This window comes from Saitoella complicata (assembly GCF_001661265.1).
Source record: "Saitoella complicata NRRL Y-17804 unplaced genomic scaffold SAICOscaffold_5, whole genome shotgun sequence".
Taxonomy (NCBI): Eukaryota; Fungi; Ascomycota; class Saitoellomycetes; order Saitoellales; family Saitoellaceae; genus Saitoella; species Saitoella complicata.
Genome location: NW_017566996.1, coordinates 302,405 through 320,967, shown reverse-complemented (window position 1 = coordinate 320,967; position 18,563 = coordinate 302,405). Strand labels below are relative to the sequence as shown.

The window sequence follows — 18,563 nt, the reverse complement described above, 5'->3', positions numbered from 1 at the left end:
GGGGATTGAATCTGGGGCATAGGATTAGAGCGGGGCGCCCCCGCCACGAGCACTAGGTGTGAAGCGCGCGCGCTGTAGGAATGGGTCCTCAGCTAGAGCAAGACTAACCCGACTATCCCGAGACAACTCCATCAGCTTAGTCAACCGACAACCGAGAATCGCCCAGTTTAACCGGTGCGACAAAGCTGATGAGAATCACCTCTGGACGCTGTTGCTCCAGGACTTTCCACGCACTTCCGGCGTTCTTCTGACGGTTTTCCGACGAAAGAGAGCTCACCAAACATCCACCTCCGTGCGGTGGATGGCATGATCGCCTCCTCTAGCTTCATTTCCGGGCAAAATTCGGCTCCCGGTTCGGAATAGCATCGGAACACCATCCGATGCTTTCCACCAATCCCGTCGCTGAAACACAGACCTGTCAAAAATTAGTACAAGCAAGGAGAATCGAACAGCACAACGAAGCTCGAACTGGAGATGTTCTGGTCCTCCGCGGCCTTCGTTTGTCGTGCTTCGCGTGTATAGTGTGAAGGCTAACGGGGGCCAATGGTCGTTGAATGATGGAGATCTGGAAGAGTCTGGTGAGAGTTTGAGCTCTGGACCCTTGATTGTCGCGTGTCGTGATTTGAGAATGTCGAGAGCGGCTCGAACTGGACGCGTGATCTTCGGCTCTCCTGAACATCCGGTGGCACTCTCCCTGAAACATCTCCACTTCATCAATCTCCACTCCCATTTCCCCCGTTCCCCTCATCATATCGCTTCATCCTGCCAAGCTGCCACGCAACAACCTCCCCAACCAATGCTCCCTCCGTCCTCCATCTCTTTCTGAAACGATGCACCAGACCTCATTCTCCGTCCAAAAACCCTCAAATCTCACAGACCCCGTTTCCCTCCCCCAATGGTGGTGGCGCTGCTCCCCTGGCTTTTCCCTGATGCCGCTTTTCCCGTTCCTGTTCAGATTTCTGGCGAAATTAATTCTTTTCTTTTCTTCTCCATGGGGTTCTTGGTTTGCCTCGACCCCTGGCCTGGCGCGCTGCAGCTCGGGCCCAGCCGTGGTTTGCAGGACGAGTGGGGAGAGGAAGCAGACCACACTCCGCGGGGACCCCTCGGTTTCGGACAGGTGTCCGACGGCCGAGAAAGTAAGGGTCTTGGCGATGGAGAAAGATGGGGTCTGGGAGACTGATCTGAGTTTTGGCCAGTTCGGTGATGACTAAGATGAGACGGCCGGCTGGGGTCGTGGGGTGTGGAGCCGACGATCACGCCAGATCGCGGGGTTGTATTCTTGGCGACGATGTAAGAGAAAGACCGGAAGCGAGTTCAATCCGAGAATGATGTCGAAGTCACTGTCGGTAGTTCTAGGGGCAGACGGTTACCGAAAGTATATCGTAAGACGTAGTAACGAGTGTCGTGGATCGATATCATCGCCGCCGCCGATGCAGTGCCAACAACAACGCACACCCCACCCGGTCCTTGTCGACGTTATGTCACTGCAGCTGTACCCTTCATCATTCGAAAGGACTTGCCTATGCCTTTTGTAACAACTTTCGAAGCCATCTTTGTTCTTCCCCGGACTTCGTCTTCCGCCCGGACCGACCCCGCCGCGGCGGCGCCAGCGGACCCGCTCCGGCCGCCCGCTCGAGATGCAAATTTGCGACGAGTGAGAAGAGCAGATATGGGGGTCCGTTTAGTCTCCTCGTGTTTCATTTTGTCTTTATAGGAATTGGTTGTGCGTCGGGGCAGCCAGCAGGTGTGGATGCGGGGGTTGACGATCGGCGTGAGAAGCCTCTGCGAGGTCTTCATAGAGAACGGAAGACCAGTAACATGGCCTTTGGGAGTTCTCTGTTCCATTCGTTGATCGTTATGAGCTTACCGCAGAGCTTGTCGTCTCAAAAGCTCGTCTTTGGCTTGTTCAAGCAGGTACTTGCCGGCCCTCTCACAATCCCGTTCAAAGCTAACCAAGAGGCATATACCGCGTGAAATGCATCTGCTGTAAGCATATGAGGCAGAACGAGACGGATCCATGCTGTTTGAACAAAGAATGAAGAGGCATGAAGCTGCACCTACCATCGTCATGAGACGGTTGGACGGCCCTCGAGCCGCCCGATAGAGAGCCTGGGAATTCGAACCGTATCTTGGGTGCATTCATCCCCAACTCAGACCAGCATCTTCGTCAGCAGAACCCATGATGTCGTCGTCACACCCACACATACGGCAAAACAGTTCACAATCTCCAGGGCTCCCTCCTCCTCTTATATCTCAGTGGCGGTTCCTCCCCGACCATTCGCCCCGCATAATAGTTGTCCCCGGAAGGCCCAATCTCCGGGGCTGCGCAGCGCGTGTGCGGGGGAAGAGGCGCAGTGCCCTGTTCGAGTCCGCGCAAAACATTCGAATTGAAGGGGATATGAACGAAAGTGTAGGAAATGCAGGGTTTAATCGGTGCGGGAATAGGGGGTTTGCGTTCTAGTTTGAAGCTTGGTGGTGCTACTTTTGGGTGTGGGAGCGGGGGAGGGCTTGGAGGTGAGATGGGGAGTCGGAAGGGGCGCCGACTTGACATAGGGAAGGCTTACCCCATTTGAAAGAGAGAAGGAACACGGTCTTGGAGAACATCCCTTCCCTCTGAGATCTCTGGTAATTGCACGTAAATGCGGGTCCAATCTGCGGGGTGCGTACATTCTCCCACGCCTACCCGTTTCCTGGTTTGCAGTGCTCCATTCGCACATACATGCAAATTGACAGTAATGGGATATTTGACGACCACAAGTACTCTCTAACCGTGGACCAAGAGGTCGACGGTGACGTTCAGGAATGCAGGCGAACAGCAGATGGTAATTAGTAGAGTATGTGAATCGAATTATCATTGCTAACTACATGGATATGCGGATGTACAAACATCTGCGCCGGCTCCTACGAAAGCGTCAAGCGTGTAGCTGTTTGTAATCGACTGAATCGGAATTAGTATTCCGAGGTAAAGAAATGCCTTCGCCTTGATAACAATAATCCAAACTCTGTCTTTTACAACGGCTTCAGGTTCGCCGCTCTTTCGTGATTCAAATGCTTACGACACGGATGCGTCGTGGGTGTGGGCAGGGGAGAAGTGGGTCAACAACCGAAAGGTCAAAATAGCAAGGTGAGTCGCATGAGACAAATCGTATGGGGATGAGCAGATGGGACACGGCACACATAGCCAACGGCCAGTGGAGGACGGCAGCATCGAATGACGGGCAAAGGGTCCCCAAATCAACATCAGGACGCACATAAACATGCAGCGACAGCATTGACCACCACGGAGTAGTCAACATTGCCAAACCGACATGCCGGTGTGAACCAACAACATGGACAAAGAGAGGAGCCCCAAGAAAAACCCATCATCGGTACACAGACCGGACCCATCCACTTGCAGCTTGCGCCGAAAGAGGAGGAAAGACAATCGCACAAGGCGACGAAAGATGTGCAGACATGGTTCCTGCGAGGAAAACGGCTTGCGCCAACCCATGAACACCAAAAATTGGTGGTAGAAAGGGAGAACGAAGCTCCTGATTCCATTAAATGGAAGACCCACAGTAACGTAAGATCAGCACAACACCCTAGAAGAAGAAGTTTTCAGTTCATGCACTCCCGTAACTCCCTTTCTCCTCCCCAACCAAAAAAAAACTATTTTATTAATTCCACCAACACCGCGAAACAGTGAACCAAACCGATACGCTTAGAAGCGGAGGGGAGTGAAGAACCACTTGTTCTTGCCAGTCTGGTACCTCTCCTCGAAAGCCTTCTTAATGGTCTTCTTGGCGTCCTCACGCTGGGTGGGCTCCTTGAAGGTCTCAAGGGAGACGACGTTCTTCAAGGCGTCCAACTCCAAAGCGTAACGGGTGGGCATCAAGTGGTTGTAGTTGACGACCTTGATGAAGGGCTTAACCTTGGAACGCTTGGTGACACGCTTGGCGGACATGTTGCGGGTGACCTTGGAGGGGTAACGCTCGATACCGGCGACGACGGCGTGGGGGAAGGCGTGGGCCTTGGTTCCCTCGTCGTGCTGCTTGAGGATGACGACCTTGCGACCGGCGAAGCGACCACGGGTGATAAGAGCAACCTTTCCGGGCTTGATGACTGGGAGAAAGTGGATCAGCAGCTGTTCAGTGCTTGAGCATTTAGCGATTGTACTCACACTTGACCATTTTTTCAGTTGTCGGGTGTTGGCGAACGGGCACTGGCACAAAGTTCTGCTCTGGTACACAAAGCCCGTCGAAGATTTGCGCGGACGCTCGACACTCACTTGGGCTTAGTCTAGTAACACCAGGGCTCGTGCAGGCTCCCCGGCCGGCCCTTTAGGGTTTGCGCGCCCGTGAACAGAGACGAGCTCGACACCATAAAATAAAGATGTATTGCAAACTATATAGAGTGTTCTGTCGATTATGAAATACTCCTAGGTTCAGTCCATTGTAATCAAACGCAAGCGCCGCCGAACGCCTTTCTCCGGGCTCCTCATGCCCCAATGTCCGAATCACAAACAAACGATACAGCCCATCAATCTCAATTCCCAATGCTCAATCACGTCAAAGTCATCCTCTCACTAACACTCCTCCACCTCCTCCCAACCTCCTCCCCATCCTCCGCCCCAGCATTCACCCCCACAATCCCTTGACCATCCTCCCACACCCCAGAGCCATCCCCACCCGGACTCCTTACCCCCGGTGCCCTGAACGCTCCATACAAGCCCCTCGCCTTCCCGATGCCTCCAGATCCAGCCGTAAGTGTATCGCGCTCACTGGCACTGACTTCACTCCCGACACTTACCTCGCCTTCCTCTGAGATGGATAGAGCGGAATTCCGGTTGGAGTTCTCCTGGTTCGTACCGACACCGACACCGAAGGAACTTCCGGAGCCAGAAAGCGCACGCCACATTTTCTTCCCGAAACTCGGTTTCCTTGCGTGACCCGGTCTGGGTGTAGGCTCCGCACCCGCATTACTCACAGACAAGATCCTCCTATCGAAGCCTTGTTCGATTGGACGTAACTTCCTCTTCTCGCGCTCTTTCTCCTTTCTCTCCTTCTTTGCTGCTTTGGATTCCGCGACACGCTCGACACTCCCGACAAGGTTCTCGATCGTTCTCTCCATGGCTTCGCCGACCCTCTTCTCGAGCTGCTCACCCTTCCTAGCGAGTTCGGCGTATTCGGCCTTCCTGGTTTCAAGTTCGGTGGTGAGCTCAGCCAACTCTTGCTGCGCGGTTGCCTTTTTCTGCACGAGGATTTCGAGTTCAGCGACCTGCTTCTTCATCGTCCTCGAATGCTCAGCCCGAAGCTCTCCAAGAGCCTGCGAGTCTTGCTCGATTTGCCTAGAGTAGTTGCTCAAAGTTGACTCCAATCCTGTGCGGTGCGCATTCACCCCCTCAACAAGGCTCGACTCGAGTTTCTGTCCATGCTCGTAAACTATTGACTTGAGGCTTGCGTCAAACTCGCGCTCGTGGCTTTTGAGAGATGCACCGTGTTCGGAAGCGACACGGTCGAGACTTGATTGGTGAAGGGAAGTTGTTTGTGCAAGAGATGAAGTAGCTGATTTGCTGACCGCGTCCGATACCGCAGCTTGGTGCGTCGATATAGTTTTAGAAAGAGCGTCGCCAAGGCTGCCTTTCAATGCTTGTTCGTGAACCGAAGCAGTTGTGGCAAGAGCAGAAGTATGTGCTGCTATTGCCGAAGCGAGTGTCTCTCCGTGTCGCGCCAAGCCGTTCCCGTGATCAGCCAACCTGGCCGAAAACAACTGTAGACCGTTATCGAGTGGCTGTAATGACGCACTAACGGCTTCTTCACTCTTCACCGCGACCTTGCCCAGAGCCTCATCATGCTTCCTCACACTCACCTCCAAGCCCATATCCAAACTGCGCCCAAAGTCCTCCCCCACACTTTCCACATCAACTTTCACCGCCTTGATTGCCCTCTCGAACTCAGCACTCTGCCCAGTCACCAATTGATTGAATGAATGCTGCCCTTGCTCGATCTTTGCCTCAACGCCCCTATCAAACTCCGTCAACAACCCCCTCAACGGCCCCAAAATATTCTCCAAATCAATCTCAACAGCCTTCACCACGTTAACCTTCTCCACCACCGTCGTCGGCGTCGGCGCAACCACCGGTTCTGGCGCGAACGCAGGCGGCAAGACAACCGGCTTCCCCTCCTTCACCGCCGTCTTCAGCGCAACCAAATCCGACGCGTTATCCTTACTCCTCTTAATCAACTTCTCCAAATTCGTCAATATACTCGTAGTAGTCGTCATCAACACATCCAAGCTATCTTGTGAGACGCGTACGTGTTGTGGCTGGAAGGGTTCGCGGGATAAATGCACTTGGTCGGAGGAGGATGCGGAGAGGTAGGACATGCCGTTGATTGAATGCTTGACCGGAGATGTCGAGCGTGAACGGCGGTGGAGACTTGATTGAGAGGGGGAGCGGGCGAGGGTGTGATCCATCGTAGCTGAAGGAAGCGGGAGAGGGGGTGGGTTGCGGGATGGGGAAGCGGAGTCCCACCTATCAACAAACAGGTCAACAAACGGCACCGCGTGAATGAGAGGGAGGAGCATACATTGGGACGTTACTGCTGATGCTTCTTGATGAACCTGACCTTTGGAGCATGTTGACTCCTTGGATGCTGGTCGATGTCGATGGCTGCAACCTTGTATTGCTTGACCTGCACGCTTTGTTGTGACAGGTGCAGGGCTCGCATCTACGGCAACCGCGCTAGTCGAAATTGGGACTGTATCGAGAAGGGCGATAACGATATGTGAATGGCAGGTCTGGTTTTGGTAGGATGCCAGTAATCGACACCTCATTGCTTTCTCCTGTACAAGAGGATTGGCGAAGTACCATCAGTGTTGTCTATCAGATCCCAAAAAAATCCTAATGCCCAGCGAAAGCCATCATCTCCGCCTCTTCATCATCATCCACATCATACATCTGCGTATTCTCATCCTTGTACCCCTCCTTCCCACCTCCCGTCGGCATCGCAAACGCCCCCGCATCCATCTTCTGCTTCTTCTGAAACGCCTCAATATCCTTCAAACTCCACTGACTAACCCCCTCCTGATCCTTCGCCAAAAACGGCTGCGCCATATTCCTCAAAAACTTCTTCGCCATAACGACGCTCATATCCGTACTCAAGTTCGCCGAGGCGTCGGTGAGGTACGCGTTTATCCACTTGGGGAGTTTGTTGCGTTTGTCGGCGCGGGCAAAGCGTTTGTCGGCGAGGACCATGATTCCGTAGTCGTCTTTGCCACGGATGACTCGACCGAGGCATTGGGCTGCGTGACGCATTGCGTCGAAGGTTAGAAAGTCGGCTTCTTTGATGCGGTAGTTATCGCGGAGGAACTCCAGACGGGCCTGTTCGAGATGGTTAGCTAACTTTCGTAAAGTCTTCGCATGTCATTCGTACCTTTAAGATCCTCGATTCGGTATACTGATATGGAATACCGAACATGATGACAGCGCGCCCATAATGATGATCAAAATCAATGCCCTCTGATACCTTTCCACGCGCGACACTCAGCAACACCGCACCTCGCCCATTCGCACACGCTGTCCGATACGTCTCCAACGCCAAACTCGTCTCCTGACTATCCGGCGTTTCGACAAGAATGAGCTTATACTTCCATACTTCATCAAGAATACCCTGTAACGCTCATGATTAGCACCCGTATTTCACAGGAATTTGACCCGAACGCGTTACCATCGTCGTCCACATCGAGATAATACTCTCCATATACAAATAAGACGGGAAGAAACACACCAATCCATCCGGTGTGATCTTCGAGTACTCAATCAACACGTTCCCGTAGTTCCTCACCACACTCGGATCATTCCTGACCTCGAACTTCGAACTCACAGCGACTTGGTCCGAGCCCCTTGTAACAACCATCGGCAAGAAACAGTTTCGTGCAAGTGTCATGGTATACGACTCCTGCACCACCGTCTCAAACTGTAACATCTTCGGATACATATCCAATGGCGAGATAGTACCGGACGTAATGACCACAGAAGAGAATCGCTCAAAGACAGGTTTCATAGCAATACTCGCATCCTGACACGTCAAATGCAACACCGGATTCGGAACCGTCGCAGTCTCTGTCTCAAACGGTTCCAAAATCAACAAGAAACCCTTCTCGTACGTAGCCACCAACGTCGCGAACGTCGCAACCTCCTGCAACGCCTGATAGTCCTCAATCTGGGTCAATTCCAGCGTCCTGACAAGTGATGTGAGACGTTCTGCGCAGAATCGGAGAGGCTTGCGTTCGATGAAGGTTAGGTCTTTGAGGTGTGCGAGGAATGAGGGTGGGGTTTCGGCGATGACGTGGAGGACTTTCATGCGTGTTTTGAGGTATTCGACGAAGCGCTTCAAGAACGCTACGAAGTGTTCTGCGCGGCGGATATTGCCTGGGATGGCTTCCGACAAAAGATCGTCGGGGAGGACCGGGTTTGACATGAAATCGTCTTCAACACGGGCTTCATCCGCCTCTCGTAGTCCTTCGACGAGGCGTTGGTATTCGTCTTGGAGTTTTTTTGCGTCAGTCTGCTTCATCTCCAATATCTTCCGGTCCAAATTGTCAACTCCCCTCGTTGCCTTACGTAATGAATCTTCCGTAATGTCAATCGACAAAGACTCAATGCACACGTTATCGATGTTATGTGCTTCGTCGAAGACGACGATACAGTCTTTACTGAGTTCGCGGGAAACGCGTTCTGCGATCTTGGGGTCGAGGAGGTAGTGGTAGGAGTAGATGATGACGTTGCAGAAGGGCATCATACGGCGGGCCGTGAAGTAGGGACATTGTTTGTTGGATTCGCAGTAGTTGATGAGGTCGTCAAAGGTGTAAACTCCATTCGGGATCAACGAAGTAGGGTCGAGGAGATCGAGGTTCTGTGTCACCGTGTCAGTAATCACAAGAAAAGTGTAACAGTTGGCGTCAGCGACACACCTCATGGTACACACACAAAGCAACATCCTCCCCCCTCTCCTTCTTCTCCTTCACAAACCCCGCCGTCAAACTCCTACATCTCGCATCAACCACATTCCCCCTCCTCTCCTTCTTCACATCAGGATGCAAACACAAATTCTTCCTACTCGTCAACCCCAACGCCCGAAAATCCTCATCCTTCCCTAACTCTTTGCTGCGGAATTTCATCAACTCCCGTAACTCCGCCAACGCTTTCTCGATTTCTGTCATGGTTCGGGAACAATATACCAGTTTTCTGTGCTCAGGGTAGAACTGTTGGTAAGAGACAATGAGGGAGAGGAGGGAGATTGTTTTGCCGGTTCCAGAGGGCATTTCGAGGACGCAGTGGCCGCCGGCGTCAAGGGTTTTTTTGAGGGAGCACATGTATTGGTATTGCTCCGGGTAGATACTCGGATATGGGAAGAGGACCGGGAGGTCATCGATGAAAAACCTGTACTAATTGTCAGGATTTGATTCATGGACTGACCGAGAAAGCACACTCACTTCATGGTGGCGACCTTTGCAATGCTGGGACGCTGCTACAACGGGACCGTGACACACCCGCGCTTAAGAAGACCCCGGGCTCGTAGTTATTGATGAATTGCCGGTCTGATCGCTCTCTAACTTCCCTATATCGTATCTCAAATGGTCTTTTGGTGTAGTGTTTGCTCGTACGTACGACATATCCGTGCATTCACTTGCAGCTGACATCATTCCAATTTCGCATCCTCGAAAAAGTGAACACCATCGACCAATTGCGACCTTCGCATTTATCAAGGTCCGATTCATATACAATTCAACATGGGAAAACAACGAGGATCACCGTATTTCTCCTCTCTTCCTTACTCCTCTCCATCATGACTAACCGCCATACGTGATAGGGCACCATCAAATCCATTCCTTGGGGGAGGCTCAAATCCCTTCCTCGGCGGCTCCGGTGGAGCCTCCACATTCGGTTCAACCCCAATCTCCCCCCTCTCCTCCGCCGCTCCACCCCCAGACCTCCACGGCCTCCCATCCGCCCTCCTCGTCGCCTTCAAATCCCTCTCCAAGCAGAACGAAACAACCAAAACCCGTGCGCTCGAAGACATTCTCTCTTGGCTCCAATCCGCTACGTCAAATGATGTGGACGAGGTGTTCTTGGTGGCGTTCGGGGGTTACTATACACGTTTGGCTACAGATGTTGGGAGGAGGGTAAGGGTGTTGGCACAGACTGTGCTGGCGGCGGCGGCGGGGTTGGCGGGGAAGAGGGTGGCGCCGCTTATGCCGGTTCTTATTTCGACGTTATTGTTGTCACTTCACGACCCCGATAGGACTGTCTCTCGCACCGCCCTCACTACATTCACCTCAGTCTTCCCCGATCCCCAAAAGCAAACTGCCGTCTACCGCGTCTATCACCGCACGATCCTCACCTTCTGCATCGAGGTGTTGTTGAGGGAGACAGTGAATAGCATGAGTGATGAACGCTACGTCACCCCCGAAGATGCCGAATCGAAATACGGCCGAGTGGTAATGCAAGCCATGGGTGTCGTCGGAGTCCTACTCGCGGAAATCGAGGAAGGGGTACGGAAGAAGGAAGAAGACAATTACGTCGAGCTACTGTCAAGTGAGAAGTTCTGGGACTTCGCACAGAACTCGGATCCATACGTGCGGAGAGCGACTCTGAGCTTGATCCGTGCGTTCTGTCAGCATTGGCCCGCACTACTCGAACCCCATCTCCCGTCGACGTTCGTCACGAAAGCCTTATCCAGCAAACCTACGACCGCGAACGACCAGGTTCTACTGCTTGTTACACTTATCGATATCACTCGCGCCTTTCCTACATATTGGGCATCCGCTTCATCGACGAAGAAACCCATCCTCGCACGCTTGACAAAGTTCCTTGGTTACGGGTCCGCAGATTGGTCCAAGACGGTTGAACTCATCGACGCATTACCGGCACAAGACATTACTCTCACCACTATGGACGCCGTGACAGGTATTCTTGATGCCGTTTGGGCATGCGTTACGAAGGAGACGAAGGCGGGATGGAAGGCGGCGTTTGAGGGGTGGACCAAGATCCTTCTCACTCTTCTCCCGAAATTGTCGTCGGCGGAGGAGCAAGGGAAAGTGGTGGAAGAGAAGTCTACTCCCGTGCTTGTGTCGCAGATCATCTTCCCTGAATCACAGTCATCGTCTGCGATTTCGGCTCTTGCATCTGCATTATCTTCGCTGCCGGCTGATGTGGCAAGGAAGTGTTGGAGTGTGGTAACGAGGAAGTTACTTGAAGCGGTCAAGGGCGGGGGATTGGAGAGGCGTGAGTGGGATGCGCAGGTTGCTGTTAGATCGGCGGGTGAGCACTGGTGTACCCTCGCGCATCAGATCATCCTTCAATCCGCAGACCTGAAAGCGACGGTGCAGGAGAGTACGAAAGAGATCTTCAAAGCCGGTTTGGTGTCTGTCAAGGAACAGCGTGGGTTCCCAGCGGGCGTGACGAGTGTCATTGATGCGTTATGGCGGACATTCCCTACTATCCTCTCCGACGATGAAGAACTTACACGAGAGGTTGATGAGTTTGCGCAAGATGATATTCCGGCACTTGTCACCTCTCTCTCGGGTTCTGCACTGCTATCGATTTTAGTTACGTATGTCACGGCACGGCCAAGTGAGGTGGGTGCCGTTGCGTGGACGAGGACGGTGAAGAGCGTTCTCGCCTCTTCTGATGTGGGGAAGAAAGAGAAGCTTGTTGGTGAGCTCTTTGACGGTGCGGGAAGGCTGAGCAGTGGTCAAGTGCCGGTGTTGGATGAGATGGAAGCGTACTTGAAGGAGAAGGCGGGTGACATGGAGTTTGTCAAGACGGCGGTTAAGGCCGAGGGAATCCTTATCTCCCGTGGACTCGCTGTACAGATCTTGAGTGACCTTCTTAGCTCCTTGCGGGCTTACGTCGAGGAAGCTCCCGAGCGTGCGGTCAAGATCGTACAGCTCGTCACGGGCGTCGCGAAAGTTAACCACGAGCTTCTCGCCTTGCTCTTGCAGACGCCTGAGTCAGGTAGAAATCTGTCATATCTCCTCACACTCACGGATTCTCCACACTCCGATCTCGCTGCTGCGGTGAAGGAGGCGAAGGCTGTCTTGGGTGGTGCAGCGGAGTTGAAAAGTCAGGTTGGGGATGCGGTTGTGCAGTCCCTCCTTGAACAAGTTCAGCACCCGACACTAGAAGATCACACCGTGGCGAAAGTGTTGGCTGAGCGGGTCGTGGAGGCTTCTAGGAACGCTGGATCAGACTCGATGTTATTTGCGGCTGAGGCGTGGGAGAAGGCTATTGAGGTGTTTGCGCAGAGACATCCGTCTGCTGAGTTGGCGTTGACGAATGGGCTAGGGCATGCTGCCCATTCTTCTGGAAACGCCGAAGAGGGCCAGGTCGTGGAGGTCGAGAGGGATGGACGTGGGTTCTCTGCGTTCCTCAATATGGCGATTTTTGCGCAGGAGCTGTTGAAGAAGGAGGAGTATGTGAAGAGCATTGGGAGTGAAGCACGTGTTAGGGCGTTGGTGCATATTGCGATATGCGTTGAGATGGTGAAGGATCAGCTGGATGTTCACGACGTGAATGGGCTCTGGACAGGCTCGGGCAAGTGGGTTGAGGAGGAGATGATGGCGTTTGAGGAAAGTTACCAAGAGATCCTTACCGGGGTTCTTGCCGGCACAGATGATTGGAGTACGCTCTTACAGGACGGCACTGAGGCACCAAGCCTCGCCATTGCCTTCGTCAAAGCTCTCATGACCGAAGCAAAGGGCGCGTCCCCCACATCCTTCTACGTCGCAAAATCGTTGCACGGCGTCCTCTCATCCCTCTCCGATTCCGCCCTCCCCAGGCCCCTCGCCGAATCCCTCCTCAAATCCTCCACCCCCCGCACGTCCCCAGATATCTTCCGCTCCATCGCGATCCTCAAGGGTCTGCAGCGTGTGCTCGCCTTCTCACCCGTCATGGATCGTTTGAGAAATGAGATGGCTTCCGATCTCTCGGGCGTCAAGCGTGGAGAGGCGGAGGAGAAGGGATACAGGTTGCTTGTGTTGGTGAATGCATCGATCCCGACTGAGGGCGAGGGGGAGTGGACGCAGTTTCCGCAGCAGAGGACGATGTTTTTGGTGCAGAACGTGCTACGGTGGTACTCTGAAGCAGATACCGAGGGTGACTTGACTGCGGCTGTGCATGCGGAGGTTGCGAGGTTGTTTTTGAACGTGCTTCCTATCATCGGTGGAGTTTATGGTGGGCATTGGGAGACTCTCCTGGGGTGTATCTCGTCTTGGCTGCAGATGTGCGAGACTCAGGAATCAGATATTCTGCCGCTCGAGCATGCTGCGTTGAAGCTCTTCGCTGCTATCAAGGCTTGTCGTGAGGAGAATGACGATATTTCCGATGCCTGGGCTGGTGCGCAGACTAACCTTTACGAGCGTTTATTGGAGGTCTTCCTGCGCAGCAATGTTGGGCAGACCCAGAGTCAGCCACGGAATCTGGGTAACGGGTTGCTTACGCGGTTGATTGATGATATGCCGCTTTATATCGTGCTCGACAATCCGGCGAAGGCAGATGAGGTTTACACACTTGTTCACGCTTCTCCATTCCCAACACAGAGGGCTGCGTACCGTCTGTTGCGTGAGTCTGTGGTTTCAAGGAAGGAAGAGCTGGTTATTCGAGTTGCTACCGCACGGGAGGAGGATGGAGATGTTGGTGTTGAGTTACCGGGGGAGTTGTTGTCGATTATCTTGGATGCGCCGGATGCCAGTTTAATTGATGTTGCGGAGAATGAGGAGGCTATCCCTGCAGAACTCCGCGGGTATTGTTTTGCGTGGAAACTTATCTTTGATCATCTTGAGGAAACGTCTTACAGAGTTAAGGCAAGATATGTCGAGTTTTTGAAGGAGGGGGAGTTTGTGCATGCGTTGTTGAATTTGATTGCGGAGACGTTGCATCTTGATACGGGACGAGCGATTGATGTCTCGAAGATGGATGTCGAGCGGTTTGCGTTAGAGGAGACGGAGAGCCCGGCGGATGATTTGAGGAAGTTGATGGCACATCTCTACTTCACGGGCCTCACGCATCTTCCCTCACTCGTCCGACAATGGTGGACCGACTCCAAAAACCGACAGCTTACTCTTACTGTCGAATCCTTCACCGAGAAGCACTTCAGCTCCATCATCGTCCAACACGAACTCACCAACGTCCAAAACAACATCAACCAATCCGAGCTCAAGCACGAGAATATGCAGATTCGTGTCGCGAAGGCGGCCAGGGAGGTTGCAGCTGTCTATGAAGTTGACGGTATGCCGATGGAGATGGTGATTCGGTTGCCGGGGACGTATCCGTTGAGGCAGGTCGAGATTGAGGGGAGTAAAAAGATTGGAGTTAAGGATGCGCAGTGGAGGGCTTGGTTGTTGGCGAGTCAGAGTGTGATTACTTCGCAAGTATGTGGTTTCTACTCATCCACGGTTTGTTTTGGACCTAGTACTGACATGTCGCTTCGCAGAACGGAACGATGATCGATGCGCTCATCCTGTTCAAGAGGAATATTACGCTACACTTTGAGGGTGTGGAGGATTGTGCGATTTGTTATTCGGTCTTGTCCATCCAGGAGAGGTCTTTGCCTAACAAAAAGTGCGGGACGTGCAAGAACAAGTTTCATGCGAGCTGTTTGTACAAGGTATGTCTACCCCGGTTGATAAGAGGGATTTTGACTAACGATGGCACCTTAGTGGTTCAAATCTTCGAACGGAAGCAGCTGTCCTCTTTGTAGGACATCATTTTCATTTGGGAATTAGACAGGTTTGGCGAGCACGGCACGGCATAATGATAGTATAGAGATACCTTGGCATATAGCAAAATCGTACAAGCAAATCAGGCGAGGATCGGACCAGCTATCATCTATATCTGACCCGGCTTTACTTTCCAGCTGCTCTTAAACTTCAGGCTAGAATGATAGTCCGTCAAACTTGGCCTGCGTCCCGATGACGGTGCGACCCCCAAATTCCCGCGCGTACAGGCAACGTAACCTTGGCCTACACATTACCCTGGCGTTTCAGTTGAGTAAGTGCATGTCCCATGACCAAGCTGTCCATTGAAGACGGCATCCCAATATGCGCAATGGGGTCATGATCAGCCATCCATTGCATCTCGTGAGCAGGGTTCTCTGAGCCGAACCGGGCCGGATCAAGGTTCTCCCATCTCGTCATCGTTTCTATATAAACCCCGCCCATTCCCTCCCTCCGTTACGGATCAATTGAGTTAAGGAAAACAAGAAACACAATGGAAGCAATTAAGGAAAAGGTTATGCACGCCCTCGGGCACGACAAGTCTACGGACACCACCACTACCGACACCAAGCACGAGTCCGGCACCGGTCTTTCTTCGACTGGCAAGACAGGAACTGACGTCGAAGGTGGTCGCGATACCACTTCTACCACCACTGGTAGCGGATCATATGGCGTCCCTCACGACCAAGGCCGCGAAGCCAATGTCTCGTATGGCGTAGCTGGTGGCATGGGGAGTAAGACTGGGTACCGACAGCCCGTCGAAGACATGGTTCCTGGTCAACCCACCCACCCCGTCTCTGGATCCGGTATCGGTCAAGGTCAGGAGCGCTACGAGCAAGGCCAGGGACAAGGCCTCGGGCAAGGACAATCCGCCACTACTGCCTCCCGCGGCTCCGACTGGGGCTCTTCCTCCGCCACCCGCGGCATGGAAGAACACCTTCACGGCCGCGAACGTATCGAGACTACCCAGCGCGAACACGTCGAGCCTGGACAACCCATGGTCGGCGGCCAGCAGCAATCCTCCACCAGTGGTAACATCTACGGCAGGGGTGAAGGCCAAGGTTCGGGTGAGAGTGGAGCTAGGAGGGCTGCGTGGGAAGCTGAACACCCGGGCGAGACCTACCGTGAGCATCACGCCGAGAAACGCGCGGAGGGTGATGCGTTGGGGCAGAGGGCTGAGAGGGCGGCTGGGGTTGATCAGAGGGCTTTCCAGGGACAGACTGGAACCGTTGGGTATGGAACCGGAGGTAGGGGTGGTGGGTACACTGCTGGTGACATCCGTACTGGTGGAACTGGTATGGGAGGTGGTTCGGGTGTTGCTGGAGGCAGTAGTGTTGCCGGGCAGGAGCCCCTTGGCCGCACTCCCGCCGGCGTCGGCATCGTACCTCAGACTGTTAACATTCCCGGCGACGTTGATCTCATTGGTCCTGACCATGTTCACCACGGCCAGGCTCTCGAACGTATGTTTCAACTGTTTCCGCGAGTGATGGAAATATGCTAATGACTTGTGATTAGAGCAATTCGCCGCCGCCCTTGCTGGCTCCGGAGTTGATATCTCGGACCCCGCCGAGTTGGATTTTACGCGGTTGAGTATCAATGAGCGTGAACGTTATGGAAAGCACTTTGGGGAGGAGAGGTTTGGGGCTGCTGAGAGGGATTTCCATGCTCGTATGTGTCTTCCGTGATTCTCATATGCCTTACGGGATAACTGAGCTGACATGGGAAACACAGGCCGCGGTGGACAAGGACAAAGTGGTATTCCAGGCGACATCAATGATATTGATTTCGGGACGTTGAGTCACCATGACCGCGAGCGCTACCGCCGCCATTTTGGGGAGAGTAGGTTTGAGCAGGCTGAGCGTGAGTTCCACAATCGTATGTGATCCCAACCTGCCAAACCAACTTAGGGTGTGAACTGACTGGGACTGCAGGTCGCGGCACGCAGTACTCTAGCAGTACCACCGGTACCCAAACCGGCCTTGGCGAGTCCCGCGATATCGGCGTTAGCGACGTCAATGAACTCGATTTTGGCAACTTGAGCCACCATGATCGCGAGCGTTACCGCCGTCATTTTGGCGAGGATAGGTTTACGCAGGCTGAGCGCAGCTGGCATTCCCGTATGTAGTCTAACGGCACCGGTTCCACAGATCGCTAACGCTTTTGCTACAGGCCGTGGCACACGAAGCCAGTTCCCTAGCGACACTATGTCCAATCAGGCCGCTACCGGTGCCATCGGTTTTACTGACCCCAACGACATCGATTTCGGGAACTTGAACTCGCAGGATCGCGAGAGGTACAGTAACCACTTTGGACAGGATAGGTTTAGGCAGGCGGAGCAGTACTGGCACTCACGTACGTATCCTGATGAGCTATTACGATCGCTTACTGAATGGGTGTGTATAGGTCGCGGAACGCAGTACCAGGGCGACAACTTTGGCAGCACTTCCACCGGTACGTCGGCTGCTGATGCCGGCATCGGACAAGGCCTCGGTGCCTCTCCCTCTGCCTTCGGCCGTCCTAGTCAAGGAGGTTCTTCCGCCTTTGGCTCTGGTCAGGGTGTTCAAGGTGGACAGGGTCTTCGCCAAGGCGAGTACGACACCCAACGCGCCGGCGGCTCCCTCGGCCAGACCGGTCAGCAGAACCTCGGTGGCCGTACCTCCGCCGACTCCGGATACCCCGCCTCATCCTCCTACCAAGGCCAAGGCCAAGGCCAAGGCGGTTACCAAGGCAGTGGTGTCTCAACCGCTACCCAAGCCGCCGGAATTCCCTCCGAGCGCGCTCAAGGCCATGCACAATCGCAGAGCCTGGACGATGACGGCTCCTTCCTCGGTTCCGGCGGAGGCTTTGATTCTATGCGCGGACAAAGCGGTCCCGGTGAGGACTTGAGGCAAGGCGCCAGTAGCGACAGGGATACGTCTAGGAGGCAACAGGGGAGGGCTGGTGGGGACTATCCCAGTGCTGGGGGAACTGGTGGAGGGTACGATCAGGGGCAGCAGCCGTATGTCATAAACCTATGCGTATGCGCCTGCGTGAATATGCTAACGTTTGCCACAGTACTGATTACCAGACTCCCGGACGCGGCTTCGCTTAACTCTACGTTATCGGTATTTATCCTTCAGGGAGGAATGAGGTGAGATGTACGAGTATGAGTTGACGTTGGTAATACGTTTTGTCTTTTTGGGATTCTTGCGCCCTTCGAGGCTATGATTACGGTTCTACGTACTGCTTTTGATGTACTTTATCTCCTTTTCAGCTGTCACCTTCCCTTCCATGCATGTCATAACAAAAACTCAACTGCAACTCAATGCTCCTTCTTTCTAAATCTTCTCTCTATCACAACTATGTTCTGCATCACATCGTATTCGCACGGTGTTGCATCTTCGTAACAGCTAGCTCTGTGACGTCGGATTCGAACCCCGGATTTTGTCGCGAAGGCCTCGGTGCACAACACTTCGTAATCAAGCAGTCACAGAGAGACTGCAAGAATACGCGCAGAACCTGAATGGACATTTGAACACTCTATAACCAGCTAGATAGCCAGGATAGGGCAAGAGCTGGGGCTTGGCGGGGTCAGATATCTTCCGAAGGACGTGCGACGATCCACCCAGCGTTCGTGATCGTGAACAAGAGAAGAACTCAAAAGCAGAAAAATCACATATTAAGAACTACGACAACTCAGACTCACATGTAAGCCTTCGCCGCCAACTAGATAAAACACGAAATAACAAATAGCTAACTAAAGGTAGATATGTACCGGTATCCCCACCCCTCCCCGTTCTCCATCCTTTTGAAAAACAAAAACTCGA

The 18,563-nt window shown here is 53.4% G+C and overlaps 7 protein-coding genes across 7 annotated transcripts; 4 read left to right on the top strand and 3 right to left on the bottom strand.

Moving 5' to 3' along the window:
* The first annotated feature begins 804 nt into the window (after positions 1–804).
* SAICODRAFT_205003 (uncharacterized protein) lies at positions 805–1,328 on the top strand. Its single transcript, XM_019166271.1, has one exon. The coding sequence runs from the start codon at positions 896–898 to the stop codon at positions 1,178–1,180; it is 285 nt and encodes a 94-aa protein (XP_019025850.1). The 5' UTR covers positions 805–895; the 3' UTR covers positions 1,181–1,328.
* A 2,372-nt stretch (positions 1,329–3,700) lies between these two features.
* On the bottom strand, positions 3,701–4,169 carry SAICODRAFT_64501 (60S ribosomal protein L27-B; the record flags this gene model as incomplete). Its single annotated transcript, XM_019170077.1, has 2 exons — positions 3,701–4,101; positions 4,160–4,169. The coding sequence occupies 2 exons, from the start codon at positions 4,167–4,169 to the stop codon at positions 3,701–3,703; spliced, it is 411 nt and encodes a 136-aa protein (XP_019025849.1).
* Positions 4,170–4,542: 373 nt separating this feature from the next.
* Positions 4,543–6,650, bottom strand: SAICODRAFT_69921 (uncharacterized protein; the record flags this gene model as incomplete). The annotated part of the gene is made up of 2 exons (XM_019170518.1): positions 6,567–6,650; positions 4,543–6,511 (listed from the first exon to the last, which is right to left on the bottom strand). The coding sequence occupies exons 1-2, from the start codon at positions 6,614–6,616 to the stop codon at positions 4,543–4,545; spliced, it is 2,019 nt and encodes a 672-aa protein (XP_019025848.1). The 5' UTR covers positions 6,617–6,650.
* Positions 6,651–6,880: 230 nt separating this feature from the next.
* On the bottom strand, positions 6,881–9,479 carry SAICODRAFT_5930 (DNA repair helicase; the record flags this gene model as incomplete). Its single annotated transcript, XM_019169679.1, has 5 exons — positions 6,881–7,360; positions 7,413–7,649; positions 7,707–8,894; positions 8,953–9,421; positions 9,475–9,479. The coding sequence occupies 5 exons, from the start codon at positions 9,477–9,479 to the stop codon at positions 6,881–6,883; spliced, it is 2,379 nt and encodes a 792-aa protein (XP_019025847.1).
* A 292-nt stretch (positions 9,480–9,771) lies between these two features.
* On the top strand, positions 9,772–14,766 carry SAICODRAFT_5929 (uncharacterized protein; the record flags this gene model as incomplete). Its single annotated transcript, XM_019169677.1, has 4 exons — positions 9,772–9,794; positions 9,852–14,412; positions 14,475–14,648; positions 14,701–14,766. The coding sequence occupies 4 exons, from the start codon at positions 9,772–9,774 to the stop codon at positions 14,764–14,766; spliced, it is 4,824 nt and encodes a 1,607-aa protein (XP_019025846.1).
* A 138-nt stretch (positions 14,767–14,904) lies between these two features.
* SAICODRAFT_204730 (uncharacterized protein) lies at positions 14,905–17,041 on the top strand. The gene is made up of 6 exons (XM_019166266.1): positions 14,905–16,217; positions 16,273–16,425; positions 16,489–16,632; positions 16,689–16,781; positions 16,802–16,874; positions 16,927–17,041. The coding sequence occupies exons 1-5, from the start codon at positions 15,251–15,253 to the stop codon at positions 16,804–16,806; spliced, it is 1,362 nt and encodes a 453-aa protein (XP_019025845.1). The 5' UTR covers positions 14,905–15,250; the 3' UTR covers positions 16,807–16,874; positions 16,927–17,041.
* Positions 16,496–17,974, top strand: SAICODRAFT_204189 (uncharacterized protein). Its single transcript, XM_019166259.1, has 4 exons — positions 16,496–16,874; positions 16,927–17,109; positions 17,161–17,466; positions 17,825–17,974. Exons 2-4 carry the CDS (start codon positions 16,962–16,964, stop codon positions 17,884–17,886), a joined length of 516 nt encoding a protein of 171 aa, XP_019025844.1. The 5' UTR covers positions 16,496–16,874; positions 16,927–16,961; the 3' UTR covers positions 17,887–17,974.
* Positions 17,975–18,563: the final 589 nt, after the last annotated feature.

Bases quoted from the DNA above. Each gene is read 5' to 3' on its own strand.
- SAICODRAFT_205003 (XM_019166271.1), top strand. From the start codon at position 896: ATGGTGGTGGCGCTGCTCCCCTGGCTTTTCCCTGATGCCGCTTTTCCC.
- SAICODRAFT_204730 (XM_019166266.1), top strand. From the start codon at position 15,251: ATGGAAGCAATTAAGGAAAAGGTTATGCACGCCCTCGGGCACGACAAG. The intron at 16,218-16,272 runs GTATGTTTCAAC...ACTTGTGATTAG, and splicing joins CCACGGCCAGGCTCTCGAAC to AGCAATTCGCCGCCGCCCTT. The intron at 16,633-16,688 runs GTATGTGATCCC...CTGGGACTGCAG, and splicing joins TGAGCGTGAGTTCCACAATC to GTCGCGGCACGCAGTACTCT.
- SAICODRAFT_204189 (XM_019166259.1), top strand. From the start codon at position 16,962: ATGTCCAATCAGGCCGCTACCGGTGCCATCGGTTTTACTGACCCCAAC. The intron at 17,110-17,160 runs GTACGTATCCTG...GGGTGTGTATAG, and splicing joins GGAGCAGTACTGGCACTCAC to GTCGCGGAACGCAGTACCAG. The intron at 17,467-17,824 runs GCCAAGGCGGTT...ACTGATTACCAG, and splicing joins CTACCAAGGCCAAGGCCAAG to ACTCCCGGACGCGGCTTCGC.